Below are 27,520 nucleotides of genomic sequence, written 5' to 3'. Positions count from 1 at the left end.
CCTATCTCAATACTAGGCAAGCCGAAAATCTCAATAAACCACAATTTCTCTTAAGTTTGAAAATATAATATTTAAATAAAATCCACAAATCTTACAAAAATCGATACAACCACTCCCAAAATCTGGTGTCACCGAGTACATGAGTATTTAATCTGAATAGAAGTATGAAAAATATGGTCTATAATAGTCTGAGACCAAATATAATAAACAAGGAGATAGGAAAGAATAGATAAGGTCTTCGAAACACAACATCTACCTCTGAATCTCCGAAAAGTCAATTGTGCGAGAGAATCAACACCCGCTATGACCGGAAATACCTGGATCTGCACACGAAGTGCAGGGTATAGTATGAGTACAACCAGCTCATTAAGTAACAATAATAAATAAAGAACTGAAGATTGTGACGAGCTACACAACTACAGTTCATATTCAGTAATTCCAGCAAAGAATAAACATGCTTTCAAATCCGGCAGTTTAAGTCAAATCAATTTTATACAGATCAAGTTCATATAATCCGGATATAGAATCTTTCAGGAATTTCACAATAATAACAGATAGCAACTAAGTGCATCAACAAATAAAAAGTAAGTACAACCTCTCAGGACAACAATCACTCACTAGGCTCCCAGCCCTCAACACTCACACTTAATGGGTACTCGCGCTCACTAGGGGTGTACAGACTCCAGAGGGGCTCCTATAGCCCAAGCACTATAATCTGTACGGCCAACTCATGTGATGCACGGACAACTCACATGCCATAGTATCAATATCTTGATCCACACGACCAATTCACGTGTTGCACGCATAACTCATGTGCTATAGTATTAATATCTGGATCTGCACGGCCAACTCACGTGCTATAGTATCAATATCTCACAATCAGGCCCTCGGCCTCACTCAGTCATAAATCTCTCCAGGCTCTCGAGCTCTCAATAATCATAAAATCAACCCAAACAACAATGATATGATACATCAATAATGAACAATAGAGACTGAGATAAAATAAACAAGTAAACTATGACTCAGTACCAAACAATAATTTAACAGATAATTTAACATGTACCCGACCTCTGTGGGTCCCAGCAATACCAACATATAGCCTAAACATGATTTTCTAACATGGCTTACAGTCAAATTTCTACAACACATAGAGAGCATATAGCTAACAACAAGATATTCAACTTTACAGTTTCACGGGACGAACCAAGTCACAATCCTCTCGGTGCACGCCCACACGCCCGTCACCTAGCATGTGCGTCACCTCCAAAGTAATCACATGATACAAAAATCCGGGGTTTCATACCCTCAGGATCAGATTTATAACTGTTACTTACCTCAAACCGTGTAATTCTTTATTCCGTTATGCCCTTGCCACGAGAATTGGTCTCCGAAAGCCTCGTATCTAGCCACAATTAATTCGATTCAGCCAATACCAATTATTATAATTAATTCCATAAGGAGATACTAATTTTCCAATAAAATTCGAATTTAACCCAAAAATCACATGTGGGGCCCACGTCTCGGGACCCGACAAAAGTTACAAAATATGAACGCCCATCCAACTACGAGTCCAACCATACAAATTTTACCAAATTCCGACATCAACTAGACCCTCAAATCTTCAATTAAAATCTTTGAAGATTTCTACCATTTTCAACCCAATCTTTACCCATTTGAATTCAGCAATCTTTCCATAAACCTTATTGATATGTATAAATAATACTATTACACTCAAGAATCATACTCTTAATCACCCATCTTTACCCAAACTCGAAATTGAAGACTAGGGGTTAGAACCTTACCTCTTGAGTGAAGTTTTTGTGATATTTTCTTGTTGGATTTCAAAGCTTGAACAAGATCTTAATGAACAAAGCACTTGAACTTCTTCCTCTCTCTAGAACACTCTCCCTTCTCTCTAAAAATGTCATATTTTTGTTCCAAAATGAGTCCCAAAGCCTATTTATCAAAATGGGATCGAGTTATGAAAATAAAAAAATTAACCTTCCAAAAGCAGATTTGTCGTCGCATAATGAACCGCAGAATGGGTATGCGGGCCGCAAAGTTTATTGCAAAATTGGTGCCCAGAACTGGGCTCTTCTGGTCCATTCTGCGACTAGTTTGCGGTCACATAAGTAGTTTTGCGATCGCATAATTGGTCGCAAAATTGCATTTTTCCAGCCTTTGGTAATTTGGTCATAACTTCTTGTAGGAATGTCCAAATGATGAACGGTTTAAAGAGTTAGAAATTAGACTCAAAGATCTTTCATTTATATAGGTAGTACCATATAACACTTCGTATCATGAGAGTTATGCTCATTTGAAGTTGGGTCGTGTGCGAACTCACTTGAAACTTTAGTCTATTATGAAATTTCCAACTTCTGCCGAAACCTATCGAATCAAGTTCGATTGACCTCAAATTTTATACACAAGTCATAAATGACATAACTAACCTATTCCAATTTCCGGAATTGGATTCCGACCCCGATATCAAAAAGTCAACCCCCCGTCAAACTTTTCAAAAATTCAACTTTTGCCATTTCAAGCCTAATTCTACTACGGACCTCCAAATAATTTTTCGGATATGCTCCTAAGTCCAAAATAACCATATGGAGCTATTGGAATCATCAGAATTCAATTCTGAGGTCGTTTACACATAAGTGAATATCCGGTCAACGTTTCCAACTTATGTTTTCAATTATGAGACTAAGTATCTCATTTCACTTCGAAATCCTTCCAGACCCGAACCAACTAACCCGATAAGTCATAATTAAATTGTAAGGTATAAATTGAGCAGTAAATGGGGGAACGGGGCTCTAATACTCAAAACGACCGGTCGGGTCGTTACATTCTCCCCACTTAAACATATGTTCGTCCTCGAACGTGTCAAGAGTTGTTCTTAACCTTCAAATCTCTATTCCACCTTACCATGCACATACCTGGGGTGATCCCACGCCGCCCTATTCTATGTAAATTGTATAGGCCTCACAACACAACATAATTAAAAATCATTGCTTCAACCTTAGCCCATAAACCTTGGAATTCAATTTCCAACATTCAGAATTTATTTTCAAGACCTGAATCTCACATCATCACGTTGTATGAGTCTGAACAAGCTGTATTGAGCCATAACCATAACCCCAGATATAATTACTTAACATACTACACAAATCGCATGCTCGCATCACCATTTTCTATCACATTAACTACTCCAAAGTAATCCGGTAATAGTATTAAACCCCATATCAAATAAAATCTCGTTCTAAAACCTTCGTACAGTGCCAAAGATGAAAGAAACAATCAAAAACTCATAATCACTCATCAGATCAACTAGTCATGGAGCTCTCTTGCCCCAACCAAAACCACAATCCTTTCCTAAGCCGACTTTCAATATTATCCTCCCGAATATACCATGATCAAGCCTGATAGTACTCATTCTAGGTCCAACGACTTTATTTTATTAAACGCAACTATCCCACAAACACGCCACATCAATATAACTCAAGCCACAACTGCGCACTCCATGTACCCAAATATGGGAGATGTCTCAAGGAAGAGAACCGTATTGCAAGTTCCACAAGCACCACCACAACCGCAATGTTACAACCAACTACTCAAATTTTGTGAAGAGGATAACCATAGGTACATGTGCATAATTGTAGAGGAGGGAAATTAATGAATCAGATAAATTATCATGGAAATGAAATTCCCACACACGACACGGACAACTCACGTGCCAATAATATGAATTGCCCGACATGGTCGCAGGCCTCCAGTCCCAGCATATCATACAGGAGCAATTAAACAAGTACACTTGTATATAATAATGAAATAAGATTTCCATGCTCCTGGACTGGTATAAATAGCACACCATAGTGTAAGCATGTGCAAAGTCTACTATCATACTCCAAATCGACAAGTTAACGCAGAAATAATAACTACCCCGTTTATTCAGGGAAATTAGCCTCTTGGTAACCTCAATTGTAGCCTAGATAGTCCTCAACAAAGGTACGAGCACGAGAAACGTTATAACTTTACGTTTAACAGTCAACTCTAGGCATATCATAGCCTAAGCATTCTTTTGAGTATAAATACTTGCCCCGATTCCCGCACATTGGCTCAAGCCTCACATATATACACACTTATAGCGCGTAGCTATCACAAATAATTAGCGCAACTAGTGCCTCCACTGAGTTAAAATAAAATACTCGCCTCAAACAGGCCGCAACCCGAAACAATATACTTCTGAGAACTCCAGTTTCCAAATTCATCGAACACATGAATCACCGTAACTGATCCCAACTCCAGCACTAGAATGACTAAAACATCTTCCATTCGCAATTTTCCCATAAGAAATACTTTCATAATTCGTCCGTGCCACATAGCAATAATTTAAATATCAGCAGTCTTTCAACCAGGTGAGTACTGCAATACTAATGAAGGTCCGTAAGTCAAAACACAATGCGCCTTTTTAAATGCGCACCTTTCTCAGGGATTACCGAGCAGTTGTAACATTCATCTAATTATCTGAAATTGACCATGCTGTCTAAAATTCGTGATCTTCCTTTCAAGAATGAACGGCCACCTTGCACAGGTAAATCTCAATCCCACACAATACACCGCGTTTACCATGCCATCCTGTGAAGAGTACAAGAATCTCGTAATCACTCTGAGTCACAAGCAGAATACATACCCGATCAATCAGAAACCTTCCATTTGATCTCCTCCCGGAGAAAATCCCAATACGCAACATATTCCTCACGCCGGCAGGAAATATACTCCTCAAACCGTGGTAAAAACTATTGAGAACTCTTCGAAATCCTTTTGCCCACAGCCAAGCCATTAGAACCGAATTCTTCTAACTCCACCAAGCCACACAGGTTGCCAATCCGAGAGTATTGCCACAAAACACTCGTAAAGCCCCACCTCATCTTAAGAACCAAAAGAGCCGAGCATACCATTACCATACTGATCCATCTTGTTACCCATTTGTCCTAGTTTCTCCGAGTTTCTTCTGAATTACCCTCAAGTTGACATTTCTCCTTGTCAGAACACTTCTATCCTTACCCAAAGCTAACTACAAGATATCCTAACATAAAACCACATCGCCCTAAGGCCCATAAGCCATTGTATTCTTCTTAAGCACCTTCATAAATACTCCAATCGTAACACTTACTCTGAAAATACCTAATGCGAATTTAAAATTGTTCCTCTTCCCCTTCTTATACTGAAATATAGAATCCATACTCAAACAGAATTACCGCACATCCCGATACCATCTAATGTAAGTAACTGATTCTAGTGATATACAAATTCGAAAAATTTTCAATTTCCACATATACATTTTGAATCCATTAGAACCCTCTCGATAGTCATCCACTCTGCTCAAATCTCATTTACTCCGCCCCAAACGGGCCGAAAGACATGTGCTCCTTTAGCACAATCAACACTCAAATAAGTAACCCTGCCTTAACACGACCAATCAAATTCATACTTCGTGTGCACTACATCCTTTTAAAATAACAACTTAATCATTCCATAATTTTCATATTTTCATAAAGTGCAACGTAACCCATATCCAGGAATTTACTTAACCGAGTCATCCTCGATCTCCATCTCTGCAAGTCATAACTGATCCACATGTATGTCTTCAACCAAAACTAAAATTCAACACATAACCATGAAATCAAATTGTCAATAGCAGGCTCCCTCGCTTAGCTTTAAGCTGAAGTTATATAAAATTTAAAACACGCAAGGATTTCTCCTTCTCAATTACCAAGATCTCGCACCGTTAACCCGCTAGACTTCTCGAAATCTTTTGTTAGGCTTTTCATGAACATTATGAATCACCAGCCACCGTCACACACTCGACCTCTTACCGGGTAGCAAGTAATATTCCTCGTAGAAGCTTCATCAACATCATGCCACCGCTAACTGTTCACATGAGATAACCCACATGTGGAATTCCTTATCGACATCTTCCAACGACGCCGCACTGGGTGCAACGACTACGTAATCAGTAAATTCTCCTGAGCTCGTGCTCGCCCACTATTTGAATAAGTCTGCACTTTCCCTATTGACATCAACTGAAAGTTCAACAATACTTTCCGAACTCAAGTCATATTGCGCCTGAAACGATAATCAGATCTTCACATCCTTCTTCATTTCAAACAAACTCCTTTCTGCCCTATTCAATCTTTCTGCGTATAGTAACCATCACTCTAAACAAAGTTTGCAGGCCAAATCACATTCTATCATGATTCCAAACCGTTCTACACTTTCTCAAGGTGCACGACTACCCTACTATTGAATTCATATGCTAATCTGCCACTCTTACTTCGGTTAAATCATCTCCTTTAAGACACTTATCAAACTCTACTTCTCCTACTTGACCTGCTAGTACTTCAACCACCGCGAAACACTTCCCGTCATATCTTCCCTCATACTTTGCTGCCCAACTGTTGCATCAAATCAAAATGCATCTCTGTCTCATCTGAACCAATAAAATGTTACCGACTCTAAGTCTCTTCGAAGATCATCTTTCTCGATCCATCAACATCACAAATACCCATTCGCAACCAAAATTACTACACAATCACTTACTCTTCTTGAGTTCAAACTCATTCACAAAACATGAGAATTTAATTTGTCCCAAAATTTAACAACATGAAAGATCCTTCAAAACATTCATACTCGAGACTCTATGTCAAATCGAGACAGAAATCAAATACCTAATAGTCCCTTGTTTACATCCCTTTTTCCCGTCACTTTCAAAAAATCTGAATACATCCCGCGGTCACAATAAAATCATCATATGGTCACCCAGCATTCATCGAGCTACAAATTCCACTCATAGGGACACTGCCAGACATATGAGTCCAATTGTACAAGTTCATACAACTGAAACTACCGAGCCTAAGCTGCGGTCTAATCCTAGCCTCAAGTCCTCCAGACTGGCCCATCACCAAAACACAGAATACACCGCTCGAACCTCGTTCATAGAATCAAAAATCGGCGATGCACAACTGATACCGAGCGCTCATGTGCGCATACGAATGCGTGGAAGGAATTCAAAGAGTTATGTTTCAAGCTGAATCTATTTCGCACGATAGAATACAAGAAAGTGAAATTTTCCTAAGGGTTCGGCAGCCTCTCGAAGATAAGTACATACACCTCCATACCGATCCGCAAGACTCTACTAAACCTGCTCATGAATCGTGAGACCTATATCACCTAAAGCTCTGATACCAACTTGTCACGACCCAAAATCTCACCCGTCGTGATGGCACCTATCTCAATACTAGGCAAGTCGAAAATCTCAATAAACCACAATTTATCTTAAGTTTGAAAATATAATATTTAAATAAAATCCATAAATCTTACAAATACCGATACAACCACTCTCAAAACTTGGTGTCACTGAGTACATGAGCATCTAATCTTAATACAAGTATGGAAAATACGGTCTATAATAGTCTGAGACCAAATACAATAAACAAGGAGATAAGAAAGAAGAGACAAGGTCTGCGAAATATGACAACTACCTCTAAATCTCCGAAAACTCAATTGTGCGAGAGAATCAACACCCGCTATGACCGGGAATACCTGGATATGCACACGAAGTGCAGGGTATTGTATGAGTACAACCAATTCAGTAAGTAATAATAATAAATAAAGAACTGAAGATAGTGACGAGCTACACAACTACAGTTCAAATTCAGTAATTCCAGCAAAGAATCGACATGCTTTCAAATCCTACAGTTTAAGTCAAATCAATTTTATACAGATCAAGTTCACGTAATCCGGATAAAGAATCTTTCAGGAATTTCACAATAATAACAGATAGCAACTAAATGCATCAACAAATGAAAAGTAAGTACAGTCTCTCAGGACAACAATCACTCATTGGGCTCCCATCCCTCAACACTCACACTCAATGGGTACTCGTGCTTACTGGGGATGTATAGACTCCGGAGGGGCTCCTACAGCCCAAGCGTTATAATTTGCACAGCCAACTCACATGCCATAGTACCAATATCTGAATCCGCACGGCCAACTTACGTGTTGCACGGACAACTCACGTGCTATAGTATCCATATCTGGATCCGCACGGCCAACTCACGTGCTGCACGGACAACTCACGTGCTATAGTATCAATATCTCACAATCAGGCCCTCGGCCTCACTCAGTCATAAGTCTCTCCAGGCTCTCGGGCTCTCAATAATCATGAAATCAACCCAAACAACAATGATATGATGCATCAATAATGAACAATAGAGACTGAGATAAAATAAACAAGTAAATTGTGACTGAGTACCAAATAACAATTTAACAGATAATTCAACATGTACCTGACCTTTGTGGGTCACAGCAATACCAACATATAGCCTAAACATGGTTTCTAACATGGCTTACAGTCAAATTTCCACAACACATAGAGAGAATATAGCTAACAACAAGATATTCAACTTTACAGTTTTACGGGACGGACCAAGTCATAATCCCCTCGGTGCACGCCCACACGTCCGTCACCTAGCATGTGCGTCACCTCCAAAGTAATCACATGATACAAAAATTCGGGGTTTCATACCCTCAGGACCAGATTTATAATTGTTACTTACCTCAAACCGTGTAATTCTTTATTCCGCTATGCCCTTGCCACGAGAATTGGTCTCCGAAAGCCTCATATCTAGCCACAATTAATTCGATTCAGCCAATACCAATTATTGTTATTAATTCCATAAGGAGATACTAATTTTTCAATAAAATCCGAATTTAACTCAAAAATCGCCTGTGGGGCCCACATCTCAGAACCTGACAAAAGTTATAAAATATGAACGTCCATCCAACCACGAGTCCAACCATACAAATTTTACCAAATTCTGACATCAACTCGACCCTCAAATCTTCAATTAAAGTCTTTGAAGATTTCTACCATTTTCAACCCAATCTTTACCCATTTGAACTCAACAATCTTTCTATAAACCTTATTGATATGTATAAATAATACTATTATACTCAAAAATTATACTCTTAATCACCCATCTTTACCTAAACTCGAAATTGAAGACTAGGGGTTAGATACTTACCTCTTGGGTGAAGATCTTGTGATATTTTCTTGTTAGATTTCAAAGCTTGAACAAGATCTTAATGAACAAAGCACTTGAGCTTCTTCCTCTCTCTAGAACACTCTCCCTTCTCTCTAAAAATGTTAGATTTTTGCTCCAAAATGAGTCCCAAAGCTTATTTATCAAAATGGGATCGGGTTATGAAGATAAAAAAATTAACACTCCGAAAGCAGGTTTGCGGTCGCATAATGGACCGCAGAATGGGTATGCGGGCCGCAAAGTTAATCGCAAAATCGGTGCCCAGAACTGGGCTCTTCTGGTCCATTCTGCGACCAGTTTGCGATCGCAGGAGCAGTTTTGCGATTGCATAACTATTTTGCGATCGCATAATTGGTCGCAGAATTGTATTTTTTCAGCCTTTGGTAATTTGGTCATAACTTCTTGTAGGAATGTTCAAATGACGAACGGTTTAAAGCGTTAGAAATTATACTCAAAGATCTTTCATTTTATAGGTAATACACCATATAACACTTCGTATCATGAGAGTTATGCTCATTTGAAGTTGGGTCGTGTGCGAACTCACTTGAAACTTTAGTCTATTATGAAATTTCCAACTTCTACATTCGATGCCGAAACCTATCGAATCAAGTTCGATTGACCTCAAATTTTGCACACAAGTCATAAATGACATAACGAACCTATTTCAATTTCCAAAATCAGATTCCAACCCCGATATCATAAACTCAACTCCCCCCCCCCCCGTCAAACTTTTTAAAAATTTAATTCTACTACGGACCTCCAAATAATTTTTTGAACACGCTCCTAATTCCAAAATAACCATACGGAGCTATTATAATCATCAGAATTCAATTCCGAGGTCGTTTATACATAAGTGAATATCCGGTCAACTTTTCCAACTTATGTTTTCAATTATGAGACTAAATGTCTCATTTCACTCCGAAATCCTTCCCGACCTGAACCAACTAACCCGTTAAGTCATAAATCAACTGTAAGGCATAAATTGAGCAGTAAATGAGGGAACGGGGCTGTAATACTCAAAACGAACGGTCGGATCGTTACAATTAGGTATACCTTATGATAAGTATTAATTGATTACGTGATAAAATAACCACTTATTATATGTTAAATGCATGAATTGTATAGAAAAACTTGCATTACTCTATAGTCTATGTGGGCGTTTGGACATAAGAATTATAAAATTTCAAAAAAAAAGTTCAAGTGAAAATCGTATTTGAAAATTAGAGTTGCGTTTGGACATGAATATAATTTTGGGTTGTTTTTGAAATTTTGTGAGTGATCTGAGTGAAAATTTTGAAAAATAGCTTTTTGGAGTTTTTCAAATTTTCGAAAAAATTCCAAAATTCATCTTAAAGTGAAAATTGAAAATTTTATGACCAAACACTGATTTCGAAAAAGTAAAAAAAAAATCGAAAAAATATGAAAATATTCTTATGTCCAAATGGGCTCAATTAAATAACATAAATCATTGTGGTTCATACATTTGTTAGACTCTGCTATATTACAACTATAACAACAACAACAAAAAATAATCAGCTTAATTTTGGACTGCTATATTATATCAAAAAAATGTTTGCTACTACTAAATTTCACAACATAACATGGTCCCCGGCATAATTTTTATTATTGCGCGCCGAAGTTTGTATAGTAATTGCAATTTCTTCCTCATTTGGTCATGTTGTCAGAAAACTTTCATACATAAGTTGTCTGGTCCCAATATATTACTACTCCTATATGAAAGGAGTATTACTCAATCATCAGAATATACATATGGTGGTCAAACTGTGAAAAATCTTTTCTTTTGGACACTTGATGGATGTATTGTACTCTCACTCTTTATTATCCTTTGAGATCAATTAATGCCTTTTCTATTCAAATTATGTATATTAAGTACTACACTTTGCGTCAGAGACGGACCTAAAATTTAAATTCTATGAGTTCAACTTTTAAAATTATGAGTTTATATCTATTATTTTTGCAATTTTAATAAATTTTTACACATAAATTTTTACTCAGCGTCAAAAGTTAGGGGTTCAATTGAACCTGATAGTAATAGACGACTACATCCGCCACTGTTTTGCGTGTATCTCCCATATTTCTAACGTGCAATTGTTACGAGTCATTTTGAATATATATTAGAATTTAATATTGAGTATATACTAGTTTTTGCACATATGCGTCGCACATGTGTCCCGTATAGGAATATTTAGATTATTTTAGATAAAAGTGCTAAAATTATCATGTCGTTTTTCTATCTTGCATGTTTCTTCTGTAGCCTTAAAACCTTGGCTTTTTCTTCAAACCTTTCACGCTTAACCAAAAGTCCAAAACTTAAGTAATTCAAACTTCACACTAGTCATAAACTAAAACAAACAAAACAAAAAAGGACAAAATATCATTTGTTTTATAGTTGTAGAGTCGAGAAAAAGCTGGTGCTGGACAAGAACTAGGGAAATACCTCTTTCTTTTTAGATGTGTCTGCAGTCTCAAATTAAATGCTCAATAAATAAAGGCAAAGTGAAGCGAAAAATGAAAAATGAAGGAAAAAATAAATAATTAAATTGAAAGGAAGATATGGAAAAGTAGATTCATCCTATGAATCAAATACACTCTTTTATTCAAAAGTATAACCAACAAATGTCATCTAAAAACAAATTTTCAAATTCAGACCTCAACGTCCAAAACACATTTTTGCAATATGAATTTCAACAGTTTAGATGTTCTCTAATATGCAAACCTATCAGACCAAGAAGCAGAAAAAAAAAAAATCATCAGCAATATTAATCTGATATTGAAAATTCTAATCAGTAAATTATGTTCTTCCTCAACACTATCAAAAGGACCTCAATCAGGCTCATATCACTAGAAATCAACGGCGCCGTGAGCCACGTGTCTGCCAGTCAAATCCCCTCTCCCCTATAAATTCCGCTCACGATGAACTACTCGCCATAGGAGGAGGAGCTGGTGGGATTTCCATTCCCCAAGTAGATAGAGAGCATAAGAGAAGTAAAAGAATCAGATTTTATTTACACCTAGAATAGGGGAAATGGGTTGACCCATTCACCCATATTTATTGCGGTTTAAATGGGTTGAGCCATATTTTACCCATGTGAAATTTTGCCAGCACTACATATGGATGAAGTTTATGATCGATGACCGTGTGATTTAAGTTTGAATAATTTCTTTAAACCAACAAAACTACAGGTTGTCAGTACTTGAGGTCTCACTTCATTTGAAGTTGTCCTATCAATTGTACTACATACAACATTCGGTTGTATGTAGATGTCCTCTCACAAAGGACTACGTGCTCCATCATCACTTGGCAGAAAAGCAGCAATTTCGAAAAAAGATTTTTTCTCAATGAGAGAAAACCTGTTAGGGGATGCAATTCAAGCTGCAACTGAGTAACATAGTCCACATGCTTTCTTATGCTTGTCATTATCTACGTGTAGGCTAGGTACTTTTCTCCAATTGAACTAATTATGCCATTTTATCTGGGGAAAAACTTAACGAGCATGCAAAATGCTTCCCTTAACTCTTACAATTCTTTATTACCTAATTATCAAAACAAATATAGTTCTTTACCACCTAGCCAAGAAAGAGCAAGAGTTGCTAACAACTAAAAAAACCATGGATTATCATTTCCGTGTTTGAACTTTGTATTCCTTCGAAATTCAAATTAATGTCGGCAATTAAAATCTAAACAATGTTAGATAGATGTCTTGCCACACATCTTCAATCAAACAAGAATAATTTAGATAAATGTTTGCAGTACTATTATACGGATCCAGCAGAGAAAAGTTAAACCACATTGTTCTTACCCACCTCTGTGACATAGCAACATTGACCTCGGCGCTGACATGGCACTGTTGATCCTGACAAGATATTGGCAATCTCTTTGCAAGCGCCTCTTTGCGCAACCAAAAAGCAGCATCAGCTGTTTCGGCTAAATTTACATTCTCCAAATGACAGCATTTCCATTCCTACACACTGACCGAAGAATTTTTTTTTATTTTTTAATTTTTGAAGTAAGAGCATTATCATTGAAAGGCATCAAGAAAATGCAAAGTAGTTACAAAAAACAAAAGCAATGCTAGCTCCAGTACAATGTTGGCTAAGCCAAGTTCAGGGAGCTAACAAAATCCAAAAAATTGATTGGGCAACTTACAGGGGTAAGGAAATTCCCCCTGTACTGAAGAATGTTCAGAATGTTCGCATCACATTTTTACAAACCACATCATGATCACTAATTTTTTTGCGAATGGTAAGGATAAACCACATTATAATCACTATATGATCAGTCAAACTTCTATTTTCTTTGCAAATCAGAATAAATATGCATTAGCTGCCAAATCAGGAAAGAGAAAGACTAAGCAAAGAAGCTTGTCGTTTGTTTTCCTGTTTAAATCAAGGCTGGAATTTAGGCTTGTTTAAACCTTTGGCTGGAGCTAATCACCCAAACCTTATCTCTTTTTTTTCCCACTGTCCTGTCATGAATATTCTTGATTTAGATTAACTCTTGCAATATAAAATTAAGATTATGGAAATATACAGGAGAATTCTGCCCTTCAGCAGCTGAATTACTACTTACCGGTACTATTCCCTTATTGCAGTTGAGAAAAAGGCTAAAGGCAAAACATTTGTCAAAGCATTGTTTATAAAAAAATAAAATCAGTGAATAATAGTAGGCCTCCGAAAGGTAATTTTTTTTACAAACAAGAAAAGCATACAAATCTCATGATAGATGTATGAAGTTTGTTCATTTCTCGAAGAATTTGCACAGTATTCACACCCATGTTACTCATCAAAAAGCAGGTTTTGTCCATCTCTGGATTATCAACTGCTCGATTGATTTCTAAATAGGAGTGAGCAAGATAATCTACGAATGTCCTTAATCCCTGTCATTCATATGCCAAAATAAAGAGAAAAAAAACAAACAACCAGAAAACTAACCAACCAAGGCATAACGCAATCACTACAAGGTTGTTTTATCTATAGAAATGTGAAACGACCAGCTCAATTTCCATCCCTGGACTGGTTGCACATAAAATGGTTTAACAAAAAGAATCTCTACATGAAAGATGTTTCTCAAAATAATTCTAGGGTTTGGTCAACAAAATGACATCATCCTTCGAAATGTGCAACCATTGTTTTTTCCTAAATGAAATGGAAAAAAGAAATGAAGAGCACACAAATCCAACTGCCCATAAAAGCTTTCACTTTTACCAGCACTACAGTATGTCAGCATCACTACTTAAAATAGCATCTCATGATATATCACATCGAGTGTTATTCAAACTTGCCTAATATAATCATCAAATGTAAAATATTAACGGGAGAAAGAACTTTTAACAATTCTACGGTATAAAATGCAAATGTAAAACAGAAAAATTTTGAGGCTCGGACGCCAAAGAACAATCGAATGTATAGATTCAACTGCTTATGATTTCAAGCATAAAAACTGCGACAAAATGAGCTGAAACTAAAAAAAGAGGCTCAAGCCAGTATTATCAACAAGGTCTTCAATTCTCTGCTTATTACTCAAGAAAGGACCCAACAATAAAACAGAAAACAAGTATAATGGCTAAAAAAACAACTTCTAAAACAACAAACAGCAAAATATAGTTTATATTATACATTTACTTTAAGTTTACATCCATTGACCGGGCAAAATTTGAATCCATATAAAGACGAGACCTTTAGACACTAGTTAGCAACAAAAAGGAGTAGTGAGTTGGTGCAGTATTAATACTAGACCCAACAAACATAAAATCTTGAGGCATTTAAGCAAGTGGCGTATTGCCCTTTGTTTAGAAACTTACCTCAAGTGTGTAGGATGGAAGCAGAGAAGATACATTGAGAAGGGGAGGAGGAGCTTTGCCTTCGCGGCCGAATAGAATAGACCCTTCGTTTGGAAAACTAGCTAATTAGGACAATTTCAATTTGTCCCTAGTGTATGAGGCTAGGTTTAAGTAGATCTTTTATAAGTATATGAAAATTTTTATTTTTTGTCTCACAACTTTGTTGTCCCAGGATTTTGTGGACCCAAATGTGTAAGATATGGGTCCACAAATGTGTGACATAAAAAGAGGCATCACACAACTAATGTCCATAAAATCACTCCGAGTATATTAACCTTTAATACTAATATCCTTTAAATTTTAAAATGGGACACTTTTTGGTCCACGACTGACAAAAAAGCATTAACTTAAACTGAAAAGAGCCAATCCGTAACAGAAAATGGAATTCCTAAACAAAAAACATGCACTCCCCTTTACCTTTCGCTATAAATTTCTTAACTTTTCAAATCCAACACGTATTTGGACGGTAGCGAAGAGGCGGTACAATGGGTCTCCGATGAAGATTGGCGATATAACGGAGTACTAATTTTCTCTCCCATTTAATTTTCATGACACCGTTACTGTAATTTTGCTGGGTTTAACAGAATTTAGATGCAAAAGCAATCTCTGCAACTGCTTTCACCATAAGCTCTGAAGGTGCGCGCGTCTCTAATATTTTCATCATTTTCAACTCCATATTGTAGTTAATGTCTTCTTTTAAATAAATAAATTGGGGTAATTTGTCTTAAATGTCACTAAATATAGATCAATTTTTGAATTGCGACTTTTATTCAAATAGCTTTTGTTAAAGTGGTTGTTTGTAAATTTATCCATTTCCCCCTACCAATCAGCTCAGCGTGAATCTGATTACTTAGGTTAGTAAGTTCCAAATACGAGATGCCTAAAGCATAAAAAAGACATAACGACCTTCATTTTTTATCAAAATTCTAAAATTCTCATGTGAAATTCAAATTGAAAGGAGCGGAGAAGAGATTACTTGATTGAAATTTAAAAAAATAAGTATTTGAAATGATAAAAGGAAAAAGAAGTATTTGAAATTAAAGTTGAAGTTGGAGAAGAGTATTTAGAACTTGGAACTTGTATTTAGACCATAATTTCACTTAAAAGGAAAGTTAAATATCTGTGAGCAAAAATTATTAGTTTACTTAAAATATTCCTCAAACAAACTTGTTAATATTTCACTAATATTTTAAATATGAAAAATTAATATCTATAAGTATTATACTGTGCATACATATATGATATATGTTTGCTGCATAATAGTATAATTTATAGGGAAAATACATAAGTTACACCCTATAGTTGTCCGAAAAAGTCACATACACACTTAATCTTTTCGGATGACCTATTACCTTCCAATTCTTATTTTTAGTGGAACTAATACCACCCAAATGTTGATGTGGCAAAAAAAAAAAAGATGAGGCGAGTTTGAAGCCTAAAACGGATAAAATAAATTTGGGCCCATCCACTTCTTTTTACTACTTTATTATATTTTCTTATCATCTTTAACAAATGGGCCCCTCTTTTCGCATTCCCACCTTCAAAATCCCTTCTGCTTCTTTGCCCCCACCCCCTTCCTCCTCCTTCGCTATCCTCTAAGCATTTCTTCAGCCGTAGATCTGCTCCTCTCATGATCAAACACTCAAACCCATAAAACTTAATTTGGATACTTATGTTAAGAGCCATAGCTCTTTTAAAATGGCTTCAAACTCGCCTCATCTTTTGGAGGAGAAGAAGTGTAACATTTGGAGTAAGTACTAACCCTGATTGTTACTACCAGTAGATAGACGATTTATTAGTTGAATAGCATCTTGTTGTGCAGGAGAAGCTTCTCCGGGTGAACGAGCACTGAAGAAAACAATATAAATTTAATACTTATTAGAAAATCACAGAAGAAACCAAATGTTGCAATAATCAAGATAAACCAAAAGACGAAGAAACAAAACAAATTTAGAATAAAACAACTTTTAAGCCAAATGAATAGCTGGTATTCTTGGAAGTCCATGCCGCATGGTTCTTATAAAGATCGTACCATTTTCACGCTTTTAAGCTGCAAATTTCTTCTTTTTTTGATACTCAGAAATTTATACCTCTGAAACTCGGTAGATAATCAGTGTAATTATAATGGAAGATCATCTCCACTTTCACCAAAAAAGAAAAAAAAGACAGATAGTAATTTATCTATTTACCAAAAAAAAGCAGATAAGTAGATGCAAATCAAATGGATGTTCTCTGTACAAAGATAAAATCTCTAGTCTTTTTTTCCCCTGGAGCAAACACTGAAACATTTTCTTGAATATTAAGGATGCAGATGCCCTCAATATACAAACTTTACCATGGAGATCCTGCATGATTCCAAGAAACTTGATATCCAGACCAAATTAACTTGCAGTAGTAAGTAAGCTTAGATGCTTTATAAAATAATTTAGCGTGGTCTACTAAAGTTTCATTTTTGTGTTTTGCTACGTTTACTAGAGCACACCAATGTTCACACTAGTGATGGTTGTTTAACAATTAACACTAGGAGCAGCAGCTACTCAGGGATTGTTGTTAGTGCCCATAGCCTCCGTTAATGTGTCTATAGTCTTGAATAATCTGCCTAGAGATTAACATTTATTATATACTAGTATCAAATAAGTTGTTAATCAGTTTTAAAATTTGATATTGACTCTCAAAGTAAGTTTACCATACACTGCTTAACTTCCGAACTTTTATAATGTGAATTGTTTGTTAACATTGTTTCTAATATTCAATCCGATAACAAACCTCTAAAGTTATAATGTTATCATTCTTCTATTCTTATCAAGGTTGATGAATTTCTACTGTAACTTCTTTTAAAGTAACTTTATTAGCAAAAAACAATACAGAGCAACCAACCTATGTAATTTTCATGAAAACCTAAAATGTTGTGTTTGCTACCCCTTTTAAAGTCTGGGAGTCATCTGAATTACGTACTCATGTAAAATGCATATTCAGCACGAATAAGATATCTATCAGTTGGACAAGAGATAACACGCTAAAATTGAACAAAAAAAACAGCATAAAACCGAGAAAAGAAAGAAAGACAGTGAAGTTTAATTTTTGTTGGAACTAAAGTGACTATTCATCCTTCTTAGAACCATAGTTAGAAGATTAAATTGAGAATTGACTGAAATAGACTCATAAGGTCCTAACCTTAAATAAGTTTAATTTCTCACAAATAATAAATAATCGGAACATATACGAAACTAGTATTGCATACATATATTGAAGCTACATCCATGATTTCCCCTCAGAATAAAAGAAAGATCACAACAACAAAGTGATTTAAAATGTATTTTTTGAAAAAAAGTGATCAAACTCCACTAAAAAAGAAGGAAAGAAAAAGGCGATTGATTTGGCCATGTATGATATATTTAGAATAAAAATTTAACTATATATTATCATAAAAGAAAAAGAGTTACAACAAAAAATTGTCTTTCGTTAGATGAAAAATAGTCTGATTGCAAAATTCCTACAGTAACGAAAAAGGTCATGCCTAACCATTTACTTAACTAAACCAGAACACTAAGCAAATAGTATGTTTTATCAATCAACAGTTGCTACTTTTAATGGTTTACTAAGGGCGGGTTAATCCATTTATACTGAAAGAACAAACAGGACACAAAGTATAGACCTTTCAGATAATTAAATCAAATTACCTCTCTACCTCAACATCATTCTATAGTTGTAAAATCTCCATATTTAACCAAAAATCGTAGCAATTTAGACGTAAGTATTTTATACCGGCCAAAAAAAATCGCTTCATAACCAGACCAAAAAATGCAAGTAACCTAAAAGAAAGCTAGCAAAAAGGAATTCGAAACTTAGTTTCAAGATACAATCACAGACATGCAATCAAAAAATCCAAAGACACCACAAACTGAAAAGCAAAACATTCAAGAAAGAGAGCTCAAAAATTTAAGGCAAAGAAAGAGAACTAATAGATTTGAAGCAAATATATCCTTGAGGTACTTTAAGAATTCTTCATCACACTTAGATATAGATGAGAGTCATTTTCACTTAATTGAATGATCGTTACTTGAACCAAGAAATATTTACAAGATTTATTGTTTGGAGGAATTTGAAATTGTGACATAAATAGGTTAAATAATATACTCACTAAGAAACTTAGGAGTCCCATAAAGAAAGCCAATAACAGTATTTTGACTCGATTAGAGTAAAGATTATATCCTTTATAAAAGTAAAAAGAATTTTAATTTTTGTATAAGAAATAGGGGTTATCATACATGGACTGATGGAAGTACAATGAAAGTCCACATAACAGTTCACTAACAAAAGCTTAATTAGAAAGATAACAATTACCAAAAGCACAGTAGATTGAAGTTATGGTTAACATGGACAGCTGATGGAGGATTGAACTGAAGAGCTTCCGATCGTAAACTGGATAGTCAATCTCTAGTTTTTTTCAAGTAACTCTTACCCTAGATAGAGAAAATGAGAGATACGAAAAAGAAAAAACAGGTTTGAAGTTTCAAATTCAGGAGAACAAAATCGGGATCTGTAGAGTTCTGATGGGACCTCTTCAAACTCAATCTAAGAGAAGACATCAAAGTCCAATGAGTAAAAGTACAAGAGTTAACTTCTTCAGAAAAAAGAAAAAAAAAAGTCCAAGAGTTGGCTAAAAGGACTCAAACAGGTGACAATTGTCATAGGTTAGCTTTTTTAATTCTTTTCTTATTCATTTTTGTTTTTTGATTTTGTCGGGAGTAGGGAGTAAAAGGGGAAAATGCCTGGACGTCTCCAGGTGCAACCATTTAAGAATGTCAAAAGAAGGCCAGTAAAGCATTTGAGATTACATGTTCGAGACTCCAGAATACAAATCCTAGATATCAGCTACTTACACAGCACGGGGTAAAATCATGAGCAATAAGCTTAGGCTTTAGCCCATTCGCATGACCTAATATCAAAAGTTTCATGAGACATACACACATTCAATGAATGGTTTCAAAAAACACAGACAGCTTCTTCATACTCAGTAAATCACAAAATTCTTACCAGCAAATTCAATAGTATTCTCTTCTGCAGAGCTGGTGAATTGAAGCATAAACAGTGTTTGAGTTGGTCAGCAGGACCAGCACAAACAAGGGACGTATATACAGTACATGAATCTGTCCAGCCTGCAACAGGAAATATAGAAAGTAATGATATAAGTGAAAGCTCCATTTCTTGATTTTCTTTTTTAATATGCCCCACATTTCTCAGGCAGACAAATTCTTAAAAGGTAATTGATAAATTATATATTAGTTTGAAATTGGAAAAAAATGAGCATGTCACTGCCTCACAGTAGACCAGTGTTGTGAAGAGCGTGAAGCAAGGAAAAGCGACATGCCCCTTTTCGTAGCGAGAAGCGAAGCACTCGCTTTTTTGAAGTGAAGCGAAATTTTAAAAAATAAATAAATAAATAAGAAAGAACAACTGAAACGAAAAAATAAGAACAACTAAGAAGAAGGCCATTAAAAGAACTAACTACATAACACATAAGAAAGGCAATAAGAACTAAGAATAAAGGATATGAAAATAAGAAGAAGGGCAGAATAAGTATAACTGAAACGAAAAAATTGGGCAGCATTTCAAACGAAAAAACAGTGCAAGAAAATGAAGAAGAAGAGGAGGAGAAGAATGAGAAAGAAGAACTGAAGGTAAAAAAAAAAAGGGAAGAAGAAGAAGGAGGAAGAAGAAATCACATACCTGGACCAAACTTGATGATCTTGAAGTTGAAAGGTGTAAGAAAACTTGAACCCTAGGACGCCTCTTTCTCTGCTGGTCGATGATGTTTTAAAAAAAGAACAGCTTTTTTAATTAAATAGGTTGGCAGCCCTGTAATACAGAGAAGCGCTCGCTTCTTACGCATCGCTTCGCATCTACGCTTCTCGCTTTTTAATGGGAAGCGAGCGCTTTTTTAAACCTGCTACGCTTCAGCTAACAGAAGCGTTCAATGGCTCGCCTCGCCTCGCTTCGCTTCTCGCTTTAAGCGAGGAAGCGCTCGCATTTCACAACACTGCAGTAGACAAGCATATCAATTAATTTTAGAAAACTTAGCTTACTTAGAAATGTCTGGTAAAACCTTAAAACTAACAAATAGATACGTACTCTTGTTTCCAAGAGAGAATTTGTTATGGTGCTTTAAAAGAGTCTAAAATTTCTAACTTTACTTGCAACAAATGACAGTTATGTAACTACACCCACTAGAGAAAAGTAAATATTTAAAAGAATGAAAGAATTGCCTTCATAAAAATCTCTATTCCATTACAGAGTTCGGGATTCATCATTCACAGGACAGTACAGCAGCTTGAGAAGAACAAATAAATTTCCTGCAGCACCTATACCATAACGATATCAACCTTAAAGGTCAAAATTTCTGTCCAGAATTATGGGCACATGTTACCAGTAATCCCCACATGAACAAACACCATCCTTGAAGTGATGAAAGCGATTAGAGTCCCTCACAATAATCTCTCTCTCTGTTATCTTAGAAATAAGTTTAGTCACATTGTGGCAGTCTCCACAAACCCGCAAGTTTTTATAGATCCGTAAAGGACTTCTATGAGGAGTGTTAAGAATTCCATAAGCAATAGCCAATCTCTCACTATGACTGGTAAGGATTTGTTCCTTTTCGTCATCCTCCACATCTTGTAATACAAAAGTATAGTCTGGAGTATAACCTAGGGTCTTCATCTTAACAGTTAAAATACTTAATTCCTCGTATATCTCATGGCATTGCGGATGAGATTGATTCCCTGTGTAAAAGACTTCAATCTTATTGTCCAGTTCAACTGAGCTCCATCCAGGAGTCTTCTTCAACCCCCTGTCTCTAGCCAATGATCTCACTTCATTCACCCCCTCCCATTTCCCATAATTAGCATAGATGTTAGACAACACGACATAGTACCCAACATTCTCCGGGTCAACTTCAAACAAATTATCTGAAGCCAATTTACCCAACTCAACATTTCCATGTATTCGACATGCACCTAGAAGAGCACCCCAAACTGAAGCATCAGGCTGCAAAGGCATGCTTTTTATAAAACGGTATGCTGTTTCTAGGCGCCCAGCCCTAGCAAACATATCAACGAAGCAACCATAGTGCTTTAGAACAGGTTTGATGCCAAACTCTTGCTCCATCATATGAAAGTATCTCTTACCCTCATCAACTAATCCTGAATGGCTACAAGCTGACAATAGAGATAAAAATGTTACATGATCTGGTTTAACACCTTCACCCAGCATATCATTGAATAGTTTCAGAGAAACCCTGCCATTTCCATGAATACCATGACATGATATTATGGCATTCCAAGGGACTGTACTCATCCTAGGCACCTCGTAAAACAAAGACATGGCATCATCCAGTCTTCCACATTTACCATAAAGGTCAATGAGGGAGGTACCAACAAAGACGTCCAAATTAAGAGCTACTCTGAAAACATGCCCATGAGTCCTCATTCCTTCTCGCAACGCACCTAGATGAGCATAGGCTGGCAAAATGCTAACCCAAGTTCCTTGGTTTGGTGCTACGTCATCACATTTTTTCATCATGTTGTAAATTTCAATAGCCTCACTTGCAAGACCATTTTGAGCATAACCTGAGATCATTGAGTTCCAGGAGACCACATCCTTAACCGGCATCTCGTCAAATACCTTACGACTACAATGAATAAAACCCAATTTTGCATACATATCCACAACAGCATTACACACAATAACATCCTCCTGAATCCAACATCTCCTCAATATAAATCCATGAACAGATCTGCAGCAATGGAAATTTTTGGTCTGAGCTGTACTAGAAGCTAAACTCACTATCGTCAACAGGTCAGGCTGAATCTCATTTACCATCATCTCATGAAAGTACTTCAGTGCCTTTTCAGGTACATTATTTTGCTCATACGCAGCAATTAAAGAGTTCCATGATATTAAATCTCTTACAATCATATCATCAAATACTTTTTGTGCATGTCTTAACTCACCAAATCTGGCGTACATGTTTATTAAGGCATTCGATACAAAGACATCTAATTCTAGGCCATGCTTTATAACATACAAGTGAATTAACATCCCGTGCACAATATCATCAAGCTGCGCACATATAGGAAGTACTGTTGCGATAGTCACCGAATCCATTTTTATACCCTCTAATCTCATCTCATTCAACAGGCTCAATGCCTCTATAGCATTTCCATTCTGACAAAATCCAGATATCATAGCATTCCAACAACCCATATCCCGAAAAGGCATATTCTTAAAAATTTTAAAGGCAAAAGTAGATGATTGGAAACGGCAATACATATGCACCAAGGAGGCAGCTACAAACACATCCCACTCTAAGCCAAGTTTCGAAGCCCAGCAATGTATTCTTGCACCATCAAGTATATTACCGCAAGCTTTCAACACTGGAGGGAAAGTGTAAAAGTCAGGCTTAACATCAGCCGTGGACAACATTTCATTCAAACAATTCAGAGATTCACGGAAATGGCCATTACGAACATAAGATGATATCATGGAATTCCAGGTATAAGCATCTTTATTCTCTATCATGCAGAAAGTCTTCTGAGACAAAGAAACATCACCCAAGTGAGCATAAAGATTCCCAAGTCTAGTGCCGATAAAGATACTCTGAGCCTTCCCTGACACAGCGAGAAGGGCATGAAGGCACTTCAAAATGTAGATTTTGGTACAGGATTTGAATAAATGCTCAAAGTTGATCTCTTTTTTCCTGCTTGCAACACCATTTGATAACACCTCATTGCAACTTCTACTTGAGTATAACTTGCAACAGAAAGAGGAGAATGGCAGAGATTTTGTGGAACGCCCACCTTTGAACGACAGTAATAATCTGCACAAACAAAGCCGAAAATGAAACCAATATGAAGACCCAAAGATTACATGTTAAAATTCTTCCCCTCTTTGGAAAGTACAATAGGAAGAAGAAAACATCATATCAGTAGTCAAAATGCCATGACAATATAAAGAACAGAATGGGAAGTTGAAGCCACCACTAATGCAAATAGGATAATAAATAAACAATTGAATTATAAGCTCCTCAAGATAACATGCAGAATACCCAAATTGAGGTTAGAGATCACATGGAGCTAATGTGTATGCGGTAGATTTTGAGGCTAGACTTAATAGTTACATCTGAGAGTTCATAATGACTACCCTCCTTCAAAAGCTAGATCTATTGGGTTAAGCACTGTAACCAGGCATGCGAACAAATTACCTAAATTAATAGAATTTGAGACGGTAAAATTCTTCTTAGGTGTAAATGAGACATACTTTGTTTGTAAATTAGACTGTAGGCATTTGAATGACTAAAATATTTGCTATCAAAATCATCACTAATATCCTTCTATGATCCCAATTTTATCCTAAAGGATACATACACCATAAATTTCAAGAGGACTCATAGGATGTGCATATTTCTTGACAATCTACATGTTCCGATGCTTCCCAACTTACAAATTTTGGGATATGAATCTTTTTTCTTTCAATTATTCACTTCTTTCAGAACTTGAATAAAGAGGTGAACAATCTCGGACTCTCTTTAGCTTCTTGAGACCATACCCAACTATCAAGACACTTGCATTTGAAACTCGTATTCGACCAATTCATCACTTCATCCTTTTGTCATAACTTGTTCATTCAGAACCCTTGAAAATTAAGACATTCAAATGGTTCTTATGTTCACGGTAGTCTAAACACTAATCAACTCCAACAGTTGAGAAGGTCTTGCAAATTTTTAAGTTTCAATTCTTCTTATATGTGCAAGAATTCCAATGAGATTCAGCCTACCTGCTCTTTTGGAGTTTGTGGCAGTTACATAATTGGTTTCAGTGAGAAAAAGGAAAAGGAATGGACAGAGTTTACAAAGAGTTGCATTGCATGCTATTTACATTTCTTTCAGTGGATCATGTGTGGGCTAGAAGGATGCCGTAGTCATTTTTATATCCCTCGACCTTTTCACTAAGGAAATTTGAAGTCTCTGTTCTGCTAAATGTTATGTTCTATTTTTAATTATAGCATTAATTCTGATTTCAGCAAACAAAACATTTGACGTAGCTCGTAACGTCTAGCCTAATCCCTGTTTCTTGTTTGATTTTGTTTAAATCTTAGTTTGAATTAGGTCATATCTATCTTAGAGACCTATTGTTTCAAGAGTTATAACTTATTGGGTTGCCTATTATATAGGTACGACCTGTATATTTTATTAAGGACAGATAACTTGCCGAATTGAACTGATTCTACACAATCTCTCTCTCCCTACTTCCTCCTCCTTCGCGTTCATTTACCCTTTATCTCTCCCTCTCTCCTCCACTCCCCTATTTCTCTCTCTCTCTCTCTCTCTCTCTCTCTCTCTCTCTCTCTCTCTCTCTCTCTTTATTTCTCTTTCTTCTTGCTCTGTTATTCTTCTTTATTTCTCCCCTTTCTCTTTTTTTCCCTTGCCTTTTTCCCTTCTCCATTTCATTACTACAACAGTCATTTTGTTTAGCCCATCAAAAGTAAAATAAAGCAAGTCTTTCACATATTAAAGATTGAGATTGTTATCACAAACTAGTAGCAGCTTATGTACATGGCTGCGAGTGTCAATTCAAGTTATTTGTTTATAAGGAACAAAATTATGTCAATTTATCTTAATATGAATTGATAAGCTTTAATGAAACACATTGGTGCTTGTGCTTGACAACAGCTTGAGGGTAGGTTCATTATCCCCATCTAGCCAGTGCTTAGGGTAGCTTCTCATAAGTTATTAAAATAATCTAGGACGACTTACCACCATAACATTGAGAATCTAGCAAATATTAAATTTCGATGGTTTAGGTTCCCGATGGGGTATAAGATTTTCTGTAACTAGTGTCACTACCTATGGATTAAACTTGTTGTATCATATGAATAGGTGCTCGTAAGTGAGCAGATTGGGTTGGGTTTGTGCGGGTTGAAGATGGGTTGAGGGAAAATGGGTAAAAACCCAACCTGCCCATATTTAATACTGGTTGAAAATGGGTAGAGTGATGGATTATATGGGTCAACCCATATATTCTACACCTTCAGCTTTTTAGCTTAAGTAAACGTCTGCGCTGCAAAACAAAAACTATAGATTGGTCTTTTTATAACCAAAAGTCCAAAACTTAAGTAATTCCAAACTTCACACATAATTGTAAAAATTGCTAATCCTTAAGAGAGACCATATGTATCCTACTGCTATTCATAAACTAAAACAAACAAAAAACAGGACAAAATATCATTTGTTTTATAGTTGTAGAGTTGAGAAAAAGCTGGTGCTGGACAAGAACTAGGGAAATACCTCTTTCTTTTTAGATGTATCTGCAGTCTCAAATTAAATGCTCAATAAATGAAGGCAAAGTGAAGCGAAAAATGAAAACTGAAGGCAAAAATAAATAATTAAAATAATTAAAAGGAAGAAATGGAAAAGGAGAATCAGCCTATGAATCAAATCCACTCTTTTATTCAAAAGTATAACCAACAAATGTCATCTAAAAACAAATTTCCAAATTCAGACCTCAACGCCCAAAACACCTTTTTGCAATATGAATTTCAACTGTTTAGATGTTCTCTAATATGCAAACCTATCATATCAAGAAGCACAAAAAGAGATCATCAGCAATATTAATGTGATATTGAAGATTCTAATCAGTAAATTATGTTCTTCCTCAGCACTATCAAAAGGACCTCAATCAGGCTCATATCACTAGAAATCAACGGTGCCGATTGCCTTACACCATCGAATTGCTAAACCTTATGATCTGGCAATGCATAATGAGCCACGTGTCTGCCAGTCAAATCCCCTCTCCCCTATAAATTCCGCTCACGATGAACTACTCGCCATAGGAGGAGGAGCTGGTGGGATCTCCATTCCCCAAGTAGATAGAGAGCATAAGAGAAGTAAAAGAATCAGATTTTATTTACACCTAGAATAGGGGAAATGGGCTGACCCGTTCACTCATATTTATTGCGGTTTAAATGGGTTAAGCCATATTTTACCCATGTGACAAAAATCACTCACCCAACCCACATGCAGTTGGGCGGGTTATCAAAAGAATTGAAATTTTGCCAGCACTACATATGGATGAAGTTTATGATCGATGACCGTGTGATTTAAGTTTGAATAGTTCCTTCAAACCAACGGAACTACAGATTGTCAGTACTTGAGGCCTCACTTCATTGGAGGTTGTCCTATCAATTGTACTACATACAACATTCGGTGTTTGTGATATTAGTTTGAGTACTCCACATGTTTCACTTATATTTGCTAGATGTCCTCTCACAAAGGCCTACGAGCTCCATCAGCACTTCGCAGAAAAGCAGCAATTCCGAAAAAAGATTTTTTCTCAATGAGAGAAAACCTGTTAGGGGATGCAATTCAAGCTACAACCGAGTAACTTAGCCCACATGCTTTCTAAGGCTTGTCATTATCTACATGTAGGCTAGGTATTTTATTGATAATGGTGTAGGCTAGGTACTTTTCTCCAATTGAACTAATTATGCCATTTTATCTGG

At 36.2% G+C, this 27,520-nt stretch overlaps 1 protein-coding gene across 9 annotated transcripts in view; it reads right to left on the bottom strand.

Annotated features, from left to right (window-relative positions):
• LOC104120624 (pentatricopeptide repeat-containing protein At4g33990-like) overlaps nt 1–27,520 on the bottom strand; it is a 161,949-nt gene that overhangs the window by 126,836 nt on the left and 7,593 nt on the right. For 4 of the 9 annotated variants that reach the window (XM_070175075.1, XM_070175076.1, XM_070175074.1 and 1 more), the window contains 4 exons: nt 21,232–23,840; nt 20,696–21,005; nt 20,003–20,124; nt 13,271–16,813 (listed from right to left, as the gene is read on the bottom strand). In XM_070175075.1, the coding sequence (XP_070031176.1) occupies nt 21,389–23,840 (2,452 nt within the window). In that variant the 3' untranslated portion in view covers nt 13,271–16,813; nt 20,003–20,124; nt 20,696–21,005; nt 21,232–21,388. Of the gene's footprint in view, nt 1–12,724; nt 13,095–13,270; nt 16,814–20,002; nt 20,125–20,695; nt 21,006–21,227; nt 23,841–27,520 lie in introns of those variants that run through there. The other 5 variants (XM_070175077.1, XM_070175078.1, XM_070175079.1 and 2 more) reach the window with 5 other exon arrangements.

The sequence above is a fragment of the Nicotiana tomentosiformis genome, chromosome 5 (genome assembly GCF_000390325.3).
Source record: "Nicotiana tomentosiformis chromosome 5, ASM39032v3, whole genome shotgun sequence".
NCBI classification, from domain to species: domain Eukaryota; kingdom Viridiplantae; phylum Streptophyta; class Magnoliopsida; order Solanales; family Solanaceae; genus Nicotiana; species Nicotiana tomentosiformis.
This window is presented reverse-complemented; position numbering and strand designations above follow the sequence as displayed.